General features: G+C 38.5%; 1 protein-coding gene across 12 annotated transcripts in view; it reads left to right on the top strand.

Annotated features, from left to right (window-relative positions):
- The window catches only part of MACF1 (microtubule actin crosslinking factor 1), a 379,780-nt gene that overhangs the window by 243,809 nt on the left and 118,416 nt on the right, over nucleotides 1-17,555 (top strand). For 10 of the 12 annotated variants that reach the window (XM_077150197.1, XM_077150196.1, XM_077150193.1 and 7 more), the window contains 7 exons: nucleotides 103-255; nucleotides 562-650; nucleotides 1,748-1,883; nucleotides 7,356-12,749; nucleotides 13,296-13,445; nucleotides 15,768-15,983; nucleotides 16,073-16,222. In XM_077150197.1, coding sequence (XP_077006312.1) covers nucleotides 103-255; nucleotides 562-650; nucleotides 1,748-1,883; nucleotides 7,356-12,749; nucleotides 13,296-13,445; nucleotides 15,768-15,983; nucleotides 16,073-16,222 — 6,288 coding nt within the window. The remainder of the gene's footprint in view (nucleotides 1-102; nucleotides 256-561; nucleotides 651-1,747; nucleotides 1,884-7,355; nucleotides 12,750-13,295; nucleotides 13,446-15,767; nucleotides 15,984-16,072; nucleotides 16,223-17,555) is intronic. The other 2 variants (XM_077150191.1, XM_077150190.1) reach the window with 1 other exon arrangement.

The following is a 17,555-nucleotide window of genomic DNA, read 5'->3' as shown; positions in this document are numbered from 1 at the left end:
ACTGATATAGCTAACTTTAATGCCTCTGTTTTAGGAAATCTGAAATCATGCCAGTCTAATAAGATATTGATCAGGATACTGATTTTCTACTTCATATTCTAGAAAGTGGTAGAAGAGGAAAAACAGGAACTTGTGGAGAAGGTTAAAGAACTTTTGGGTTGGGTGTCTACCGTGGCCAGAAATACACAAGGAAAGGCTACCTCATCTCAGACCAAAGAATCAACAGACATTGAAAAAGCTATTTTCGAACAGCAGGTGAGTAGAAGGTCTTTCTCACTGTTCTTTGATAGACTTCTGTGAGGTAATAAACTAGGTGGAATAGACAAGTCATATATGGACCATCCAGGAGTCATTGTTACCCCAGTAAATATTGACTTCCAGGACTTAAAAAAACTTAAGTTATCTTGCTTGTTCTTCTAATTTTTTAATAAGCTATAGTTCATTGCTGATAATCATCTGACCTAAGCTGGGTATTTCCCTAGGATCTTAACATTTATTTCAAAAAATTTTTGATTCTTTAGTTTTTTAGGTTTTGAAGCTTTTCTCATTTCTACTACATAGGTTCTGGCAGAGAAGCTGATGACCAAGAAAGTTCAAGTATCTGAGGCCATCAAAACTTCACAGATCTTCTTAGCCAAGCATGGCCATAAGTGAGTATCAAATAAGAGATTGTGGCACATCTAGAGTTCTTGTTTTACCTGGCTGAAAGTTAGGGTCAGGATGAGAATTCAGACTGGAGAATTCAGGGTGGCAAGAGCCATATTATGAAGAGCCTTATAATTAGTGCTGAGGAGTTTGCATTTTACTTTGTTGACTATGGGGAGGTTGTCTTAAATCTGATGGATTTTGTTTTTAAAGGTTGCTAGAACAGTTTTGCAGAGAATGGCTTGACATGGGGCAAGAGCAGGGGCTAAGACACAAAAATTAAATTAGTTAATTTAACTTTTTTTATTTAAAAGGCTGTTTTGAGAATGTAGGCAAGAAATGACAGGGATGGAAAGAAGAGGACAAAGATTTAAGAGATATTAAGTATGAAAAATCAACAGGGTTTGATGACACATGAAAATCATCAGAAATAATCAAAACACAGAACTGTGCTCCCAGTTTTCTGGCCTAGGCCACTGAATATATGGTGATGCCACTAACCAAAATAGGGAACACAGGAGAAGGATTGTGTTGAAGGAGAAGAGGGTGGATTTAGTTGCAAACATTGTGAGTTTGAAGTGCCTGTAGGACATCAGAAAGGAGATACATAATACATTGTTTATGCTCTACATAGTTTCACTGTCTATTGCTAAGTTGTATATGTGAGTTTAGAGTTAATGAGAGAAATCTAAATCTAGCTATTTGTGGGTGGGACTGAAGTGGAGTGGAGGTCATTTGAATTGGAGACAATTGCAGAATAAGGAGAATAATGTAAGCAGTGAAATTTCCAAGGATCATGACTTGATTTGGGATAGAGAGAAAAGTTATAAGCTAGATATCAGAGTCTTCAAAGAGTATGGAATTATGACCAGATGATCCGCAGGTAACAGTGACAAGAATTTACCATCCAAGGTAGAGAAGTAATGATTTTGTAGTAATAGTGGAAAGTTTTGTTTTTGTTTTGCTTTTTTGGCATGGGCAGGCACTGGGATTCGAGCCTGGGTCTCTGGCATGGCAGGCGAAAGTTCTGCCTGCTGAGCCACTGTCACACCTCCCAGTAGAGAGTTTTTTCTGTGATTTTCTTCAATGCTTCATATTCTAGGCTCTCGGAAAATGAGAAGGAGCAGATAACTGAGCAACTGAATGCCCTGAATAAGACTTACCATAACCTTTGTGATGGTTCAGCAAACCAGCTTCAGCAGCTTCAGAGCCAGTTGGCTCAGCAGACTGAACAAAAGGTATTTTTAATTTTTCTCTCCAAATGTTGGGAGGGTACCTTCTGAATGATATGAAAGCTGCTTTGCTGATTGAGAGTCATAATCACTAGCTTTCCATGACCAATGTGACTTAATTTTTAACCTCACATTAGTAGCCATTTGTCTTGTGTCTCTGTACTGGGGTTCCATGATGTGTTAGTCAGTCAAAAACACTAGAAGGCATCTATAGCCAGCACTTTAAACTAGGTTCATCTTTTTTATTTGCCATTTGTGGCTCCCTGAAGTCAAGGAGAACATTCCTAGGGCTATATTTATGTCTCATCACTGGGCAGTAAGATAATTCCTTCATGCGATTGTCATTCCAAAGTTAATAGGTTTAAAAAAAAAGTTAATAGCTAAGAGTTCTGGGTATTGATAAGAAAAAGTTGTGACCCTCTTTCTTTCACACGTTTTTTGGTGTATTTGAGCAAATACATGAGAAATGTTTAGTTTCAAAGCAAACTGGGGGATTAGGTTCACTGACTGAGACGCTGGTTCCCCTCAGCCGTATTCATGTGGCATCTTTACCAGTTCCCACTCCATGTTCATTTCCTGAACCCTACCAACATCACTGAAGTTCCTGTTAGTTGTCTTAAGTTCTTTCTGGATATTTGTGTATGTATGTAAACTTATAGTAGTATGTATGTCTCTGGGATATATATGTGTGTTTGCCTGCTTATTTCCTATGTTGTGAAGCAATGGCCAACTTACTTGGGGCAGACCAAAATTTAAGCTCATGTGGTAATGAAATGTGGTCCAGATGTTGCTCAAAATGATATTCAGACAAAATATTCCTTGACTCTGGTCCTTGAATATGAGATTCATGTATCAGGATCTAGAATTGTAAAGACCGCAAGACAGAACCAGCTGTGACTTGATAGAATATTTCCAAAAGGAAAATGCTGGTTTAGCATTCTCTAAGTACGTTAGCCTACTTCTGTTGGTTTGTTGCTTCACTATATAAGGGAGTATGTGAAAAGTTTTAACAATTGCTTGCTGAGAACATCCAGTTCTCATTATGAAAGGTTATAAAAGGGGGATTTTAAAAAAAAATAAGACAAGCTGCTGAGCACCATTACATTGAGCATGATGTGTCCCCGTACCGTTTGTGTGTTTCCATGTAAAGTATTGTTCTGATTAACTGACATCCTTGCTTATAAGTTTCACTAACGCTTTGGAGTTTAAGCACAAATGCACAAAGGGAAAAGAGGACGACCTGTTTGGGGTTCTTTTTTGCAAAAAACAAACAGTCGCATGCTGGACGCTAACACCAAGCTTACACTGTGTGTGTGATACGGCTGAGCTGCTCCGTAAGGCTCTATCTCTTATCTGCCCAAGGCGTACCCTGCAACTTTGGTAAGTAGAAGCCTTTTATGTTTTCTTTCTTCCTCTCTCTTTGTCTTTTTTGTGCTCGTTTAGGTCAGAATGTCCACGTTTTGGGGACTGAAATGGATTTCTCTCCATTACTTCCCAGCTGAGTGCATCCTGCCTAGCCTCCCAATTACAAAGGTGTTGGAAGGAACAGTGTAGTCTTTTATCTTTGGTTAGACTAGGCTTTTTCTCAGTGTTAGCATTTCTGAGACTTCATGAATCTCACTGAAGAAATTAGATGTTCTCGAAAGAATCTTTCCTTTATATAGTGTGGAGATTTCTGCCAGTTATTCCATTAGTTGAACACATGATGAGATGAAGATGTGACTCAAATCTACAGTGTCTTCATTTGTTCTCCATTCTTCATCTCTTATAATGTACGACTAATTAAGCTTGGTATATTCTGTGCATGATTTTAAAATCTGGGAGAAAATGGGTGAATGAAAATTTTAAGGTTTCTTTTTTGCTATTTATCTGTTTGTTCATTTATTCCTCAACTGTTTATTGAACTGCAGGTACTATTCCTAGACACTGAAAGAACATAGCATTTCTTATGGAGCTTACATTTTCACTGAGAACGAAATGTAAAATGTATTACTTAGGAGGCAGGAAAGTGACTGGCAATTGGTTCAACATGATCCTCCCTGGATAAAGACCAAAAAGTAACACTGACCGAAGAGAGGGATAGAAAAAATCATCTATAGAAGATGAAGATAATGACCATGAACAAAAAGAGCTGGAAAATTAGAGATTAATAAAAATGATAAAGTGATTAATTTCTGAATACCAACCCTAGGTAGTAAAAAGCTTCAAAATTGGAATTCTTAAGAAGCTGTTTATAGACTTTGCATATCAAAATTGGAATTTTAGCAATGCATAAGATTCACATTATTACTGATCTTAGGACCTAAGTCCTATGTAAGATGTGACTTTACTTGTCCTTCATGCTCTTTTCCTTTTGGATTTGACTGGGAAAGCAGTATAATAGCACAAGATTTAGAGTCACCAGTTTTGTGATCTTGTACAAGTTACCCAACCTCTCTGGCCTCATTTTCTCATCTGCAGACTAAAAATTAAAATAATTATTTTCATAGGATTGTTGGGAAGATTAAATATCAATATTCAATAAGTGTTATAAATGCTCCTAAGTGGTAGGTATAATTACAATTGTATTATCCATTCTAGCCTGGGCCAGAAGAAAAGTTACTCGTGGTTCCAGATTCAAGGATCCCTCGTCTGTTCTCCTCCTTGACTTTCAGTCTTTTTTTTTTTTTTTACATGGGCAGGCACCGGGAATCGAACCCGGGTCCTCTGGCATGGCAGGCAAGTGTTCTTGCCGCTGAGCCACCGTGGCCCACCCTCCTCCTTGACTTTCTACTTCTAATTCTTAGATTTAACTCAGATCCAGTGCTTCGGTAGAAGCTAGGATTGGCCACTGAGAATATGACTGCCTTCACCATACTAATAGTTGCTTGAGTGGCATATATAGGCCAGTTTACTGTGATGCATAACTGTTCTGTGGCTGTCAGGCTCCTTTTTTTTTTTTTTTAACTTTTTTTATTAATTAAAAAAATTAACAAACAAAACATTAAGATATCATTCCATTCTACACATACAATCAGTAATTCTTAATATCATCACATAGTTGCATATTCATCATTTCTTAGAACATTTGCATCGATTTAGAAAAAGAAATAAAAAGACAACAGAAAAAGAAAACGACAACAGAGAACAAAAAAGATCATACATGCCATACCCCGCACCCCTCGCTCCCATCCACCACCAGCATCTCAAACCAAATCCATTCCAACACTTGTTCCCCTATTATTCACCTCCACTCCATATGTTCTGCTCTTCTGTGGATATAGTAGCTAACAAGGAGCATCAGACACAAGGTTTCCACATTCACAGAGTCTCATTGTGAAAGCTATATCAGTGTTCATTCATCATCAAGAAACATGGCTACTGGAACACAGCTCCACATCTTCAGGCAGCTCCCTCCAGCCTCTCCGCCACATCCTGAACAACAAGGTGATATCTACTTAATGCATAAGAATAACCTCCAGGATAACCTCTCAACTCTGCTTGGAATCCCCCAGCCACCGACACCTAGTCTGATTTCACTCTTCCCCCTTTGGTCGAGAAGGTTCTCTCAATTCCTTGATGTTAACTCTCAGCTCATTCCAGGGTTTCTCTCAGTCCGTTGATGCTGAGTCTCAGCTCATTCCAAGATCTCCTCCCCATGCTGCCAGGAAGGTCCACACCCCCTGGAGTCACGTCCCACGTAGAGAGGGGTAGGGTGGTAAGACTGCTTGTTGTGTTGGCTGGAGAGAGGGGCCACATCTGAGCAACAGAAGAGGCTCTCCTGGGCGTGACCCCCAGGCCTAAATTTTAAGTAGACTTGACCTATCCTCCATGGGGCCAAGCTTCCTATGAACAAACCCCAAGACTGGGGGCCCAGCCTATAGCTTTGGTTGTCCACACTGCTGGCGAGAATATCAAGAATTCAACTTGGGGAAGTTGAATTTCTCCCCCCTCTCACCATTCCCTGAAGGGGGCTTGCAAATACCTTTCCAGTCACTGATCAAATCACTCTGGGATTCATCGGGGCATCACTCTGGACAAACCAACAAAATCTCATGTCCTACCTGAGATTCCAAGCACCCATGACATTCAATCAAACTATCTACATGAGTTATATTAGGAAATGCTCTAGTCAAAATATAAATTTTGTAACAAATAAACATTTTTTGCTTTAGTCTCACACATAAGGTGACATTTTAAAGTATTAATTGTCATCTATTTTCAGCACCCTGCAATAATGACATTTCTTTGTTCTTCCTCATGCAAAAACATTTTTAAAATTTGTACATTGTACATTTCACTATTATTATACACTCCAGGCATTCCTAGATTATACCATCTCGATCTTTACCATCTATCTTTCTTTCTGATTTCATTTATGTCCCCAGCCCTCCTCCCTCTGTCATTCTCACATGCAGCTTCATTTAGTGTTTTAACATAATTACATTACAGTTAGGTAGTACTGTGCTGTCCATTTCTGAGTTTTTATATTCAGTCCTGTTGCACAATCTGTATCCCTTCAGCTCCAATTACCCAGTATCTCACCCTATTTCTATCTCCTGATGGTCTCTGTTACCAAGGAAATATTCCAAGTTTATTCACTAATGTCAGTTTATATCAGTGAGACCATACAGTATTTGTCCTTTTGTTTCTGGCTAATCACACTGAGCATAATGTCCTTAAGGTCCATTCATGTTGTTACATACTTCATAACTTTATTCTGTCTTACAGCTGCATAATATTCCATCTTATGTAAATGTCACAGTTTGTTTAGTCAACTTTCTGTTGATGGACATTTTGGCTGTTTCCATCTCTTGGTAATTGTTAATAATGCTGCTATAAACATTGGTGTGTAAATGTCCATTTGTGTCCTTGGCCTTGTGTCCTTTGAGTAGAGACAGCATATAGATGGGTCCTGTTTTTTAATCCATTCTGCCAGACTATGACTTTTGATTGGAGAGTTTAAACCATTAACATTCAGTGTTATTACTGCATGGATAGTACTTTCTTCTACTATTTTGTGTCAGGCTCCTTTTAATCTCACTTCTAATTCTGTGGACCAGTCTTGCTGTACTCTTCAGCAGGGAAATGATACTGCATGGGTTACAACACTGAGAAGTTATTGCATGGGTTGAATTCTTACTTTGGGGGAACTGGTATGTCTATAAGAAATTTTGTGGTGACTTAGTCTCATTGCCCTCTCACTTTCACTGCTTGCCACTTTGTAGAGCTTTTCACTCAGATGTGCTTAATGCTACCATCCTTCCAGTAATCTATAGCTTCTGGTCCTGTAAAACGTTCTGCAGTTTGGAAAAATTCATTTTTAGCATTTACACTGCCAGGCTTTAGAGGTTTCTTACATGTTGGGGTTTATCCCAGGTTGGGTTTTTCTTATAGTCAGAATTTGATATACAGTACTTCTTTGAATGCCTCCTTTCAAGTTGTGCTTCTGCATTGTCTCTGATTCTTTTTCTTTTTCTTTTTCTTTTTTTTCTTTAGGGTTGCAGAGCAGTTGCTGGGGTGATTGATCTAGGCACAGTGGAGATATTCCCCATCTTCAAAGCCATGCAAAAGGGCCTCATTGACCAAGACACAGGCCTTGTGCTGCTAGAATCCCAGGTTATTATGTCTGGCCTCATTGCCCCTGAGACCAGTGAAAAGCTCTCTTTGCAGGAGGGCGTAGCCAGAAACCTCATTAGTCCCCAGATGTACCAGCAGCTCCAGGAGCTACAGGATGCTGTGTCCTTAACAAGCAGGCTTACTGAGGGCAAAGGCCCTCTTAATGTGCTGGAAGCAATTGAAAAGAGACTAATCAGCAAGAGAGTTGGACTGAAAATCTTAGAAACTCACCTGGCCACTGGAGGTTTCTGTCTTTTTCCCAGTGAGAACTGTATTAACCTAGAGGAGGCTTTTTGTCAAGGCCTTATCACCCCATGGCTTCATTCATTATTAGAGTCTCACTTGAGATCATCTAAGAATTTGATAGACCCCAATACAGCTGAGAAAATTGGTTTACTGGATCTGATGCAGAGATGTATTGTCCACCAGGAATCAGGGTTGAAATTGTTACCTGTCAAACAGTTGGCAGGGGGAATGGTAAGCTTGAAATCAGGCCGGAAGGTTAGCATTTTTCGTGCAGTTCACGAGGGCCTAATAGATAGGCAGGTCACTGTCCGGCTCTTGGAAGCTCAGCTTTTTGCTGGTGGCATAGTAGATCCAAGAACAGGGCACAGACTTACAGTGGAAGAAGCTGTAAGACATAATTTGATTGACCAAGATATGGCCTGTGCTATTCTAATAAGGCAGCTTCAGACAGGGGGCATCATAGATACTACCACTGGTCACAGACTGACAATAGATGAAGCAGTGAGCAATGATCTAGTAGCTGCTAAGATTGCCCTTGTAATTCTGGAGTCCCTTTGGTCGTTCATGGGATTGCTATGGCCTGAATCTGGAGAGATCCTCCCAATTACAGATGCCCTGGAACAAGGTATTGTGTCTACTGAACTGGCTCATAAAATCCTCAGTAGCCGACAGCATATCAAGGCTCTCTTTTTACCAGCAACCACAGAGGTTTGGTCCTGGAAGAAAGCAGTTGAGAATGGTATCTTGGATAAAGATCTTGCCAATAACTTAAAATCAATTTGCATACCTGATGTGATACCCCATATGCAATTAGCAGATTCTTCAGAGCAAAACAAACTGAGCATTAATTCAGGAGCAGCACTTCTACCGTGCAGCAAGGACCAAACTGAGGATACAGCAAGTGAAAGGGAGAAGATGTTGTGTCAACTGATGACTCACAGCTATATTAATGTGTGGAATGGACAGAGACTGCTCCTATTAGACAAAGTGCTGATAGAGACCCTAACATCAAGAGGTGAATATCAGATAATTCCTCTAGAAGTGTCTGGATTTGGGTATCAAAGACTAGAAACTTCTGAGAATTTACAAGAATCAACTAATGTGAGAATCACAGAAACTTTCTCTGATGAACTGACTGTGAGGCCATGTGAGTTCCCGTGTTCCTCTCAAAGCAAAGGCTATCCTGATCAGAAAAAATTTACTGAAGCAAAATGGAAAAAGAACAATGTAGGGAACCCCGGAAAGGACTTATTTATAGGGGAACAAGAAGTAGGAAATCCAAATGGTGGAACTTTGAAGGCCATAAATAAAGTCAGATCAGAGTTACAAAGGCAGTTGTTAGGTACCAAAAAGGTACACCAAACAGGAATACCTATCAGAGAAAGTGTTGATAGTGGGCTTCTCTTTACAACACCTCCTGAGGAAGAAGAAAGTATGCACTTGGTGGTTGACAAAAGTCTTTTTTCTATTGAAACACCAAAGGAAGAATGGCAAGCTCTCAGAAAGACTTCCTTGACTTGTCAGAAAGAGCAAGCCTCAGTACTTGAGGTTGAATATATTCCAGGTGAAACTGGAAAAACTCTCGTGAAACCTCAAAGCAAAGAATCACAATTTCAGGTGGAGAAAATTCTACATTTAGAATCAGAATTAAAGTCGGAAAATGATACACATATAAATAAAATTCCTTTTGATAGGAATGACCATAAACAAAGTCAAGAAGGAGAAAACATTGTAGGCATTAGTACAATGATGTTAGAAAAGAAGAATGAGGTAGATTGTAGTGGTGGAACTTCTCTGTCATGCAGTCAACCTTCAAAATTGCTTGAAGAAACTACCTTGAATATATTGTCTGCACAATTGCTAGATGGTGGCATCTGTCACAAACAAACAGGCCAAAGGCTTTTACTGAATGAAGCAATATCCCAAGGCATCGTACCCAGTTATACTGCTGTGAAACTTATGGAAGAGTTGAGAATGTTTCGAGGCTTCTTTGATTCTCAGACGTCTGAGTCTTTGACAACTGAAGAAGTCATTGATGAAGGTCTGATGGATGAGAAACTTTTGCATAATGTCCTCATGGCAGACAAAGCTATAAGTGGTATCTTAGACCCCAGGACTCACAAACTTTGCTCTGTGAAGGATGCAGTTGCAGTTGGACTTGTTGACAAACATACAGCTACCAGAATTTTAGAGGTGCAGGTAGTGACTGGTGGAATTGTTGACCTGAAACGAGGCAAAAAAGTTTCTGTAACTTTGGCCTCAAATCTTGGATTGTTGGACAGTGCTGAGCAGACAGAGCTTATAAATTTGGAGAAGGCTTCCAAAGGCAGAGATGCTGAAAAAACAGTTAGGGAGAAATTAATTGGCTTACAGATGGAAACAACTGGAATTATGGACCCTGATACTAAAGCCCCTTTAACAGTTGTGCAGTCCATCGACCGAGGTCTTTTAGAGAGAGAGGAGGCCATTCAGTTGTTGACTAAACAAGTGATAAATGGAGGTATCATTCACCATGTCTCTGGGATGAGACTTTCAGTTGATAATGCCTTTAAGCATGGCTTGATTGATGAAGATTTATCCAAGCCACTCAGAAAAGTTGAAAACGTAAAACTCCATCAGTTTTTTCATCCTAAAACAAAGGAAATGGTTTCCCTCCCTGAAGCCATAAAATTAGATCTTCTTCCACCAGACCTGAAAAAGGAAATCCAAGAAATTCAGTCCTTGACTTGTAACTTTGTGGATCTCATTTCTAATGAGAGCTTGACCTTGGCAGAAGCTAAAAAAGAGCTGTTATCTGATAAAGCAGTGTTGTCTTCAGGAATGGGGCATGGAATTGTAGATCCTGAGAATCATAGAATTGTTCCCTATTCGGAATTATTAAAGAAATGTAAAATTGATATTGAATCTGGACAGAGATATCTGGAAGTAATTCCCTTCTCAGACATCAAGGATGATGTGAGTGGCAAAGTGCTTACATTGTCTCAAGCAACTCAGTTTGGAAAAGTAGACTTTGTACCTACGCTGAGGGTTCTGGAAGCTCAGGCAAATACTGGTGGAATCATAGATACTGCCACAGGAAAAAAACTGACATTGGCAACTGCTTTGGAACAGAAATTGGTGGATGAAAACATGGTCAGGATTATTGCAGCTCATCAGGTGTTAAAAGGAGGAGTTGTTAACATATTTAATGATCAGAGGGTAACCTTAAAGGAAGCTGTTGAGAAGAAATTTATCAATCGTGAGCTGGCAACTATGATCCAGATGGATATGTTAGAGTCTAGTGATTACAGAACTCAGATTGTAAAGGAAGATGGAACTGAAGAATATGAATTAAAGAATGAACTTCTAAGAAAGGAGATGTTAATCGCTTGTAATCAGACTGTTGAAATGAGTTGTGGTAAAGAAGAAACCAATGGATTATTTCAAATTGAAGGACAATCTGCAGAAGAAAATGTTAAAGTGGGAATTTCTGATGGGGAGCAGGCAAAAAAGAGCAGGAATATTTCATTGAAAGAATTGGAGTACAAAGATCAAGAGAAGAAAAGAACATCTCCAGATGCTAAAGGATCTGCCAGTATCGTAACTCCTTGTAATCTTAAATCCTTGGACCATGTTTCAGTGATACACCCTCACTCAGAAAGTTGTAACTTTAACGTCAGAGAAGTAGTTTGGAATAACATGGGAAAAAATATAAATGAAGAGCAGGAAAAAACAGTGATGCAAGTAGAAATTCTCCCTCGTATGAAGCAATCTACCTCAGATCTAGATTCTAAAGAAAGAGAAAACCAAGGGGAAATGATTTTGGAAATGCAGGTATCAAATTGTGAAACTTCAGGAAAATTGCTGAGTGAACAGGTTATGCAGAATCCAGTGAATATAAAGACAAAAAGTAAGAGAGAAATGGGGGAGATGATTGTAGAAGAAAATGTCACAACATGCAAACCAGTAGTTCTTTCCAAAGAAAAGTTGAATCAGGAAACTGCCATTAGAGATGAGCATGACTCCAATATAGAGAGTCAACCTATGGGCATAACCATATGTAAAAAAGGAATAGAAGCTGATAGAGATCTGGAATTTTCTGTCAGTTGTAAAGATGAAGACTCTTATTCCCAAATGATACCAGAAGGAGATTCTAGAAGAAATCAAGATATTTTAACATTCTTCAATTCTAAGCATGTCAGTGAAGGAGAAGTTAAAAATTTAAGCCTCTATTCAACTTTAAAACCAGAGGGAAATTTATTTCAAGAAATTACTGGTAGGGCTCAGAGTGAGCCATTCTTTTCTGTGACCCCAAGTCCCAAAGGATTACATTCCCAGGAATCAGTTGGGAGAGCTGAAGACACAGATGCATCCCAAATTTCCAGAATAGACAAGGCATTCCAAGGAACCACCAGGCAGGAGACCAACTATTACCAAGATTCTTGTGTTACTTTTAAGACTAAGGAAACCAAAGATCTGATTTTCTCATCTAGTGACTCTAAAGAAGGTTCACACCAAGTAGTATCTGTTGATTCAACAAGAGCTCTTAAATTGGAAGAAATTAAAGCTTCTAGATTGGATCCAAAAGAAGTTAGTTATCTGGAGTTCCCAGACAGACACGATCTTCATCATCAGGAACTTTGTAGAATTCCCAAATCTAAAGTAGTAACAGCTCAGGAAATAACTGAAGAGAAGTTTCTAGAAATGGCAGATTCTGTAATTACAGATCCAGAAACAGGGCTCTTTGAAGATACAGTGACTCAGGAAGGTCCCAGGGTCTTGATGTCCCTTCTTCCAGAGAAACTGTTCCAAGATGTGCCTGGAAAAGAGAGTACAGGGCAACAGAATGTCGCCATTAGTCCCACTATTCCAGAGACCAGTGACGAAAGGACAGTGCCTCTAACATCATGCCCTGCAATGCAGATGGATGAGAAGATAGCTCAGGAAAAGCTTAGGGAGCGCCCTGGCAGTGCACTAACTCCCTTCGTGATTGTATCTGAAGGAAAAGGAAATGAAGATGTAAACCCAGAGCCCTTCAAAGCAACTAAAGTAAGTTTTCCAGTAATGTGTTTACATTTTTAAAAAAGACAGAATTAGTTTAATGCTGACGTTCTTAACTAGATACTTAATTTACATATGTGAGTGATTGTATGCATTCATACATGTTAGGGCCCTAACAACTCTTTAAGATATTAATTTACCATCATCTGTTTCTAAAGCAGTTGTTAGGAAATTAATCAATGACTCTGAGTGTCTTTCTGAAATTTTGAGCAAAAGCTTTAAGTTAGAAACGAACATTGGAATTCATTGGAAATACTGGTACCTGAAGTCAGATAGCTTTTGAAATTGTTTGATAAATTGTTGCTTGTAGATTGGTAATTATGAGGTTCCACTTACTGTGGAAATTAATAAAATTTCTTTTTTCGTCTAATGATTTGAGATAACGTAAACAAAATAACATTTTAATTTCACTCTATCACATGTATAGTAAAAATAGCTTCTTTCTATTTCTATTTAACCAAAAACCCTGTCTGCTTTTAAAATCATAGTTATAGGAGAATGTTAGATCTGAATGCCTTCTTTTTGATTCCATAGAATATAAATAACCGGCAACTCTGTCTTGAACATGATGAGAAGCTAGTATCCTATCTTTCTCTATTACGGGACATTGAAATGAGGACCAAACAGATTCAACCTCAGGAGCTAACTCTGGCAGAGCTGCAGGATCTGCTGTGTCAGGCCAAGGTAGGTTTCTCACGGAACCCCATCAGGTCCACCAGGTTCTAGATAACTGGCTCTATCTTCCTTGAAGAGTACAAGAGTCAAAAGAACCTACTTGGCCTTCTGTTCCAGGGTAAACAATTTCAGATCCTTGTCAGATAGTTGTGACATGAGCTAGATAGGTTTGGACAGAGCAGACAAAATTTATAATGGACGTACTTGAACAGATTTTGGACAGAGTTAACTATGAATCAAATTACCACCATTTAGAAACTGTTGTAAAATTTAAGCAAGAAATGTTGAGACTTTGACTAATGGGTTAAACATAGTGGGTAGAATGTATTCACCTGTATGGCATCCCCATATTCTACTAAGACATTAGGAAAAGGCTTTTTATTTTTATTTTTTAACAACTGTATAAACTCACAAGGAAAAAGATAACAAAAGAGGAGGAAAAAGCGGTGAAATTTTAGAAGTTAGAAAGCAGATGGATGAGGGGGTAACCAACTTAGCAGACTTGAGAAAAATAAATCCTAAGCTTGTGATGGAGAAAGCTAAGAAATGACCCAATTTATACTTACAGGATCTTCTAAAGACTCAGAAATTGCTAGAACTAGAAAGCAGAGGTGAAAATGAGTCTGCAAAAAAGGGATAACTGGTTGAAAGTCCATTAAAGAAGCAATTAGATTTTCAGTCTCTGGCTTAGTTCGTATAGGGTGACAATTATACCTGTCCCCCTCCAGCAGAGGGATAATGTGAGAAGATCAGCCACAGTTACAGAGAGGGATTCTATACTGAAATCAACAGGATTAACTGAAAGTTCATATATTGAATATTCAGCTCCAGCTTTCTTCCCCCATGGTTTGACCAGCCTAGGGAAAAAACCTAAAGGTACTGATAGGAGTGATTTCCCAGATAATTAGCCCAACTCCATCATCATCAGTGAAGACTATAGTCAACAAATGCCATGACTGCATAAAGATTTTCTAGTCAACCTTTTAGGGCATTATTTACTCTCAAGCATGAATATCCAGAAAGTGTCTAATAGGAAAGCCATCCTAAAAGAAAAAAGGAACTTAGAGGAAATAGAGACAATAAAGGTCTTCAAAAGCACCATCATTTAAAAGACCAAAAAAATAAAAATAAAAATAAAGATTGAAAACATGCAATCAGAGATTTTGGAAAGAAACCAGGAAAGAGTGGTCTCACGGAAACCAGAGAAGACCAAGGGAAGAATTAAGTACTACAAGGAAACCAGATAAATATGAGAACTAGAAGGGAGATTTAGCACCTGGAATGTCATTGGTGACTTTGAAAAGGACAGTTACAGTGGGGATATAAACCAGTTTGAGAGTAAATGGGAGATTGGAAAATAGTGGCACTTAATGTAGACTATTCTTAGCAGAACCTTGGTATTGTAGGCAAGGAAAGAGATAAAATAATTGTTAAAGGAGATGGACTGAAATAAGAATTTTTTTGTTCACATGGTATGATCTTATAGAACAGAGACTTACACAGTAGATTTCTGGGCTAAGGAGAAAGAATCAATAGTAAAGGAGAACTTGAAATTATAGGGAAGAGAAAGTGACAACTGAGGACACAGAAAGGGATAGAATTAAAACAGCCTTGAGCAGGAAGAATAGTTCTTTTACTGAAACTGGAGGTTGGGAGGTGTCACAAATTTGGAGTAACAGTGAAGACAGAGATTTTAAAGGTTTACAGCTGGAGGTGATGTCATGGGTAAAATGATTAAAGGGAAATTGAAGATGAATACCTGGAACCTCCAAGCTCTTCCACACTTAACTTCTTGCTTCTCTGTATTGGATTAGAATATCAGACTAGTGAGCTGGAAGCCTGGGTTCTGGGATATTTTTATGTTCTTTGGTTCTGTCCCCTTGTAATTTGGAGCAGAAGAGTCATCCTTTCAGTTGACCTATTTTGTAGTTTATGAAGCAGGTCAATTCTGCATACAACTTCCTGGGAAAAGGTATAATGACATTCTTGGAGGGGCAGCAAGTTTTAGTGAAGAAGGCCTAAACTGAGTCAGAAAACCTAATCCAAGTTCTGGCTCTATTGCTTTACCAGCTGGGTATCGTTGGACATAAAAAACAATAAAAAATGAATAAATAATTCACATTTTTATGTACTGAGACACCTCTTCTGTAAATTCACAATAATTAATTCTTCTCTGCCTACCTACGAGTGATTTTGAGAACCAAATAAACTAATCAGAGGATATATAATGCTAAAGTCTGTGTAGGTGTGAGATGAGAGAAAAATGTGTTTAGAGCTGATTCTCAGATCCCTAATTTTGATTTTGGAAGTAACTCCACTTTAATCCTTCAGGTATTGGACAGGGAGCTAAAGGATCTGTCTGCCTTGGTCAATCAGGAATTGGAATGTGTAGATCAGATTATCATAGGACAGCCTCAAGAAGTACCTGCTCAGTTGTTGAAGGCTTTAGAGAAAGATGCCAAAAATCTTCAAAAGTCTCTTAGCTCTGTGAGTGACACCTGGAGCTCCAGACTGCTCTACCTCCAGAACGCTGTGGAAGTAAAACAGGTGAAGTTCTTGGCTTTATGCGCAAAACGGCTCACAGACTCTGGGCGGCTTGGAGATTTTCATAATCTGATTTGCCATTCATTTCTTAGACTAGAGTGTTAAGTCAACACACACAGCTAAAAGATAGACTTGAAGATCTGAGGGCCTGGATTGCCAATACCAACCTTACTCTGAACAGCAAGGAATATAACGAGGAAACAGACACTGCCAAACTGAGTTACTGTATCCAGCAGTATGAGGTAAACGCTTCACTCGTTCTCAAGCTTGTTTTATTTGTCCTTTGAGTTTTATCAATTTTATTTTCCTGCTAGGAAAGCAGTATCTGTACTTATCTTTCTTAAAAACTATGATTTTCAATTTCAGAAATGTTTAGTTTTTAAAGTTGTCCCATCCTTGGAATGTTGGTAATTATGATTATTTCTCCTTTTAGATATTCTCTGAAAGAGCAGTAGAGTCTGCAGAATGACCGTGACTGTCAACATTAACTCCTCTTTATAACTGAGGGTTTAGGATTTGGCCCTAGTTTCTGTTTTGTTCAGTATTTAATCCTCTCCCCCTTTTGTCAATTTCAAAAGAATTTCTGATCAATTATCTAGAGCATGGCTGGGCAAACTTTCTATAAAGGGCCAGATATTAAATATTTTAGGTTTTGCAGGCCATTTAGTTTCTGTTGCAGTTATTCAACTCTGCCGTTGTAGCATGAAAGCAGCTATAAGCAATACATAAATGAATAGGCATGACTGTGTTCCAGTAAAACTTTATTTACAAAAACAGAGAGTGAGCCAAGTTTGGTCTGTAGTTTGGGCTATAGTCTAAGCCAATGAGAGAAAGGTAAAGACTCTTGAGGTACATATGGTCCAGAAGTGTTTTTTCCCTCCAACATTGTTCCTTTTTTGTTCTACTCAAGATATTACCAAATAATATCAGATATTCCTCTCACCAGTTTATCAGCCCTCTCATATAGAAATCCTTCTCCTTAAACTGTTTTTTTTTTTCCTAAACTATTTTTAAAGACAGGCAAAACTGGAGATGTCCCCTCCTTCTGTTCCTCTCCCTTCCCAAATCTTAAGAGAAGCAGACACAGAGGTTTATCCCTGGTCAGACTGACGAAAACTTCATCCTTCTTTTTTGGCAAGAGTTGACCTGACTCCTTCCTTCGTATCATTTTACGCAACAATGATGATATCCAAATATAACTTTGGCTTTCTCATTTGGGGGAGAAAGTAACAAATTTTACTCTCTAGTGAGATATTGTAAAGAAGTAAGAGTAAAAAAATTCTGATGATGTAATATGATAGATATAAAGATTCAGAGCATCTCATGCATTAGTCCCTCCCCTAGTTAAGAACTTATGAATTCTCCTATGGGAAGAGAACAACAATCAATGCCTTGTTTTCCTCAAACCCATATTTTCACAGATAAAGGAAGCATTGTCTTTTTTTTTTTAATAAATAAAACAACATACAAACAAACATTCTTTTTTTTTTAATTTTTTAATATATTTTTTAAAATACAAAAAAACACCCAACGCAAACATTCTTAACTTTTGGTCATTCCATTCTACATATATAA

Source organism: Tamandua tetradactyla, chromosome 2 (genome assembly GCF_023851605.1).
Source record: "Tamandua tetradactyla isolate mTamTet1 chromosome 2, mTamTet1.pri, whole genome shotgun sequence".
Lineage (NCBI taxonomy): Eukaryota > Metazoa > Chordata > Mammalia > Pilosa > Myrmecophagidae > Tamandua > Tamandua tetradactyla.
The sequence above is the reverse complement of the archived record's forward strand: the minus strand, read 5'-3'. Positions and strand labels throughout refer to the sequence as shown.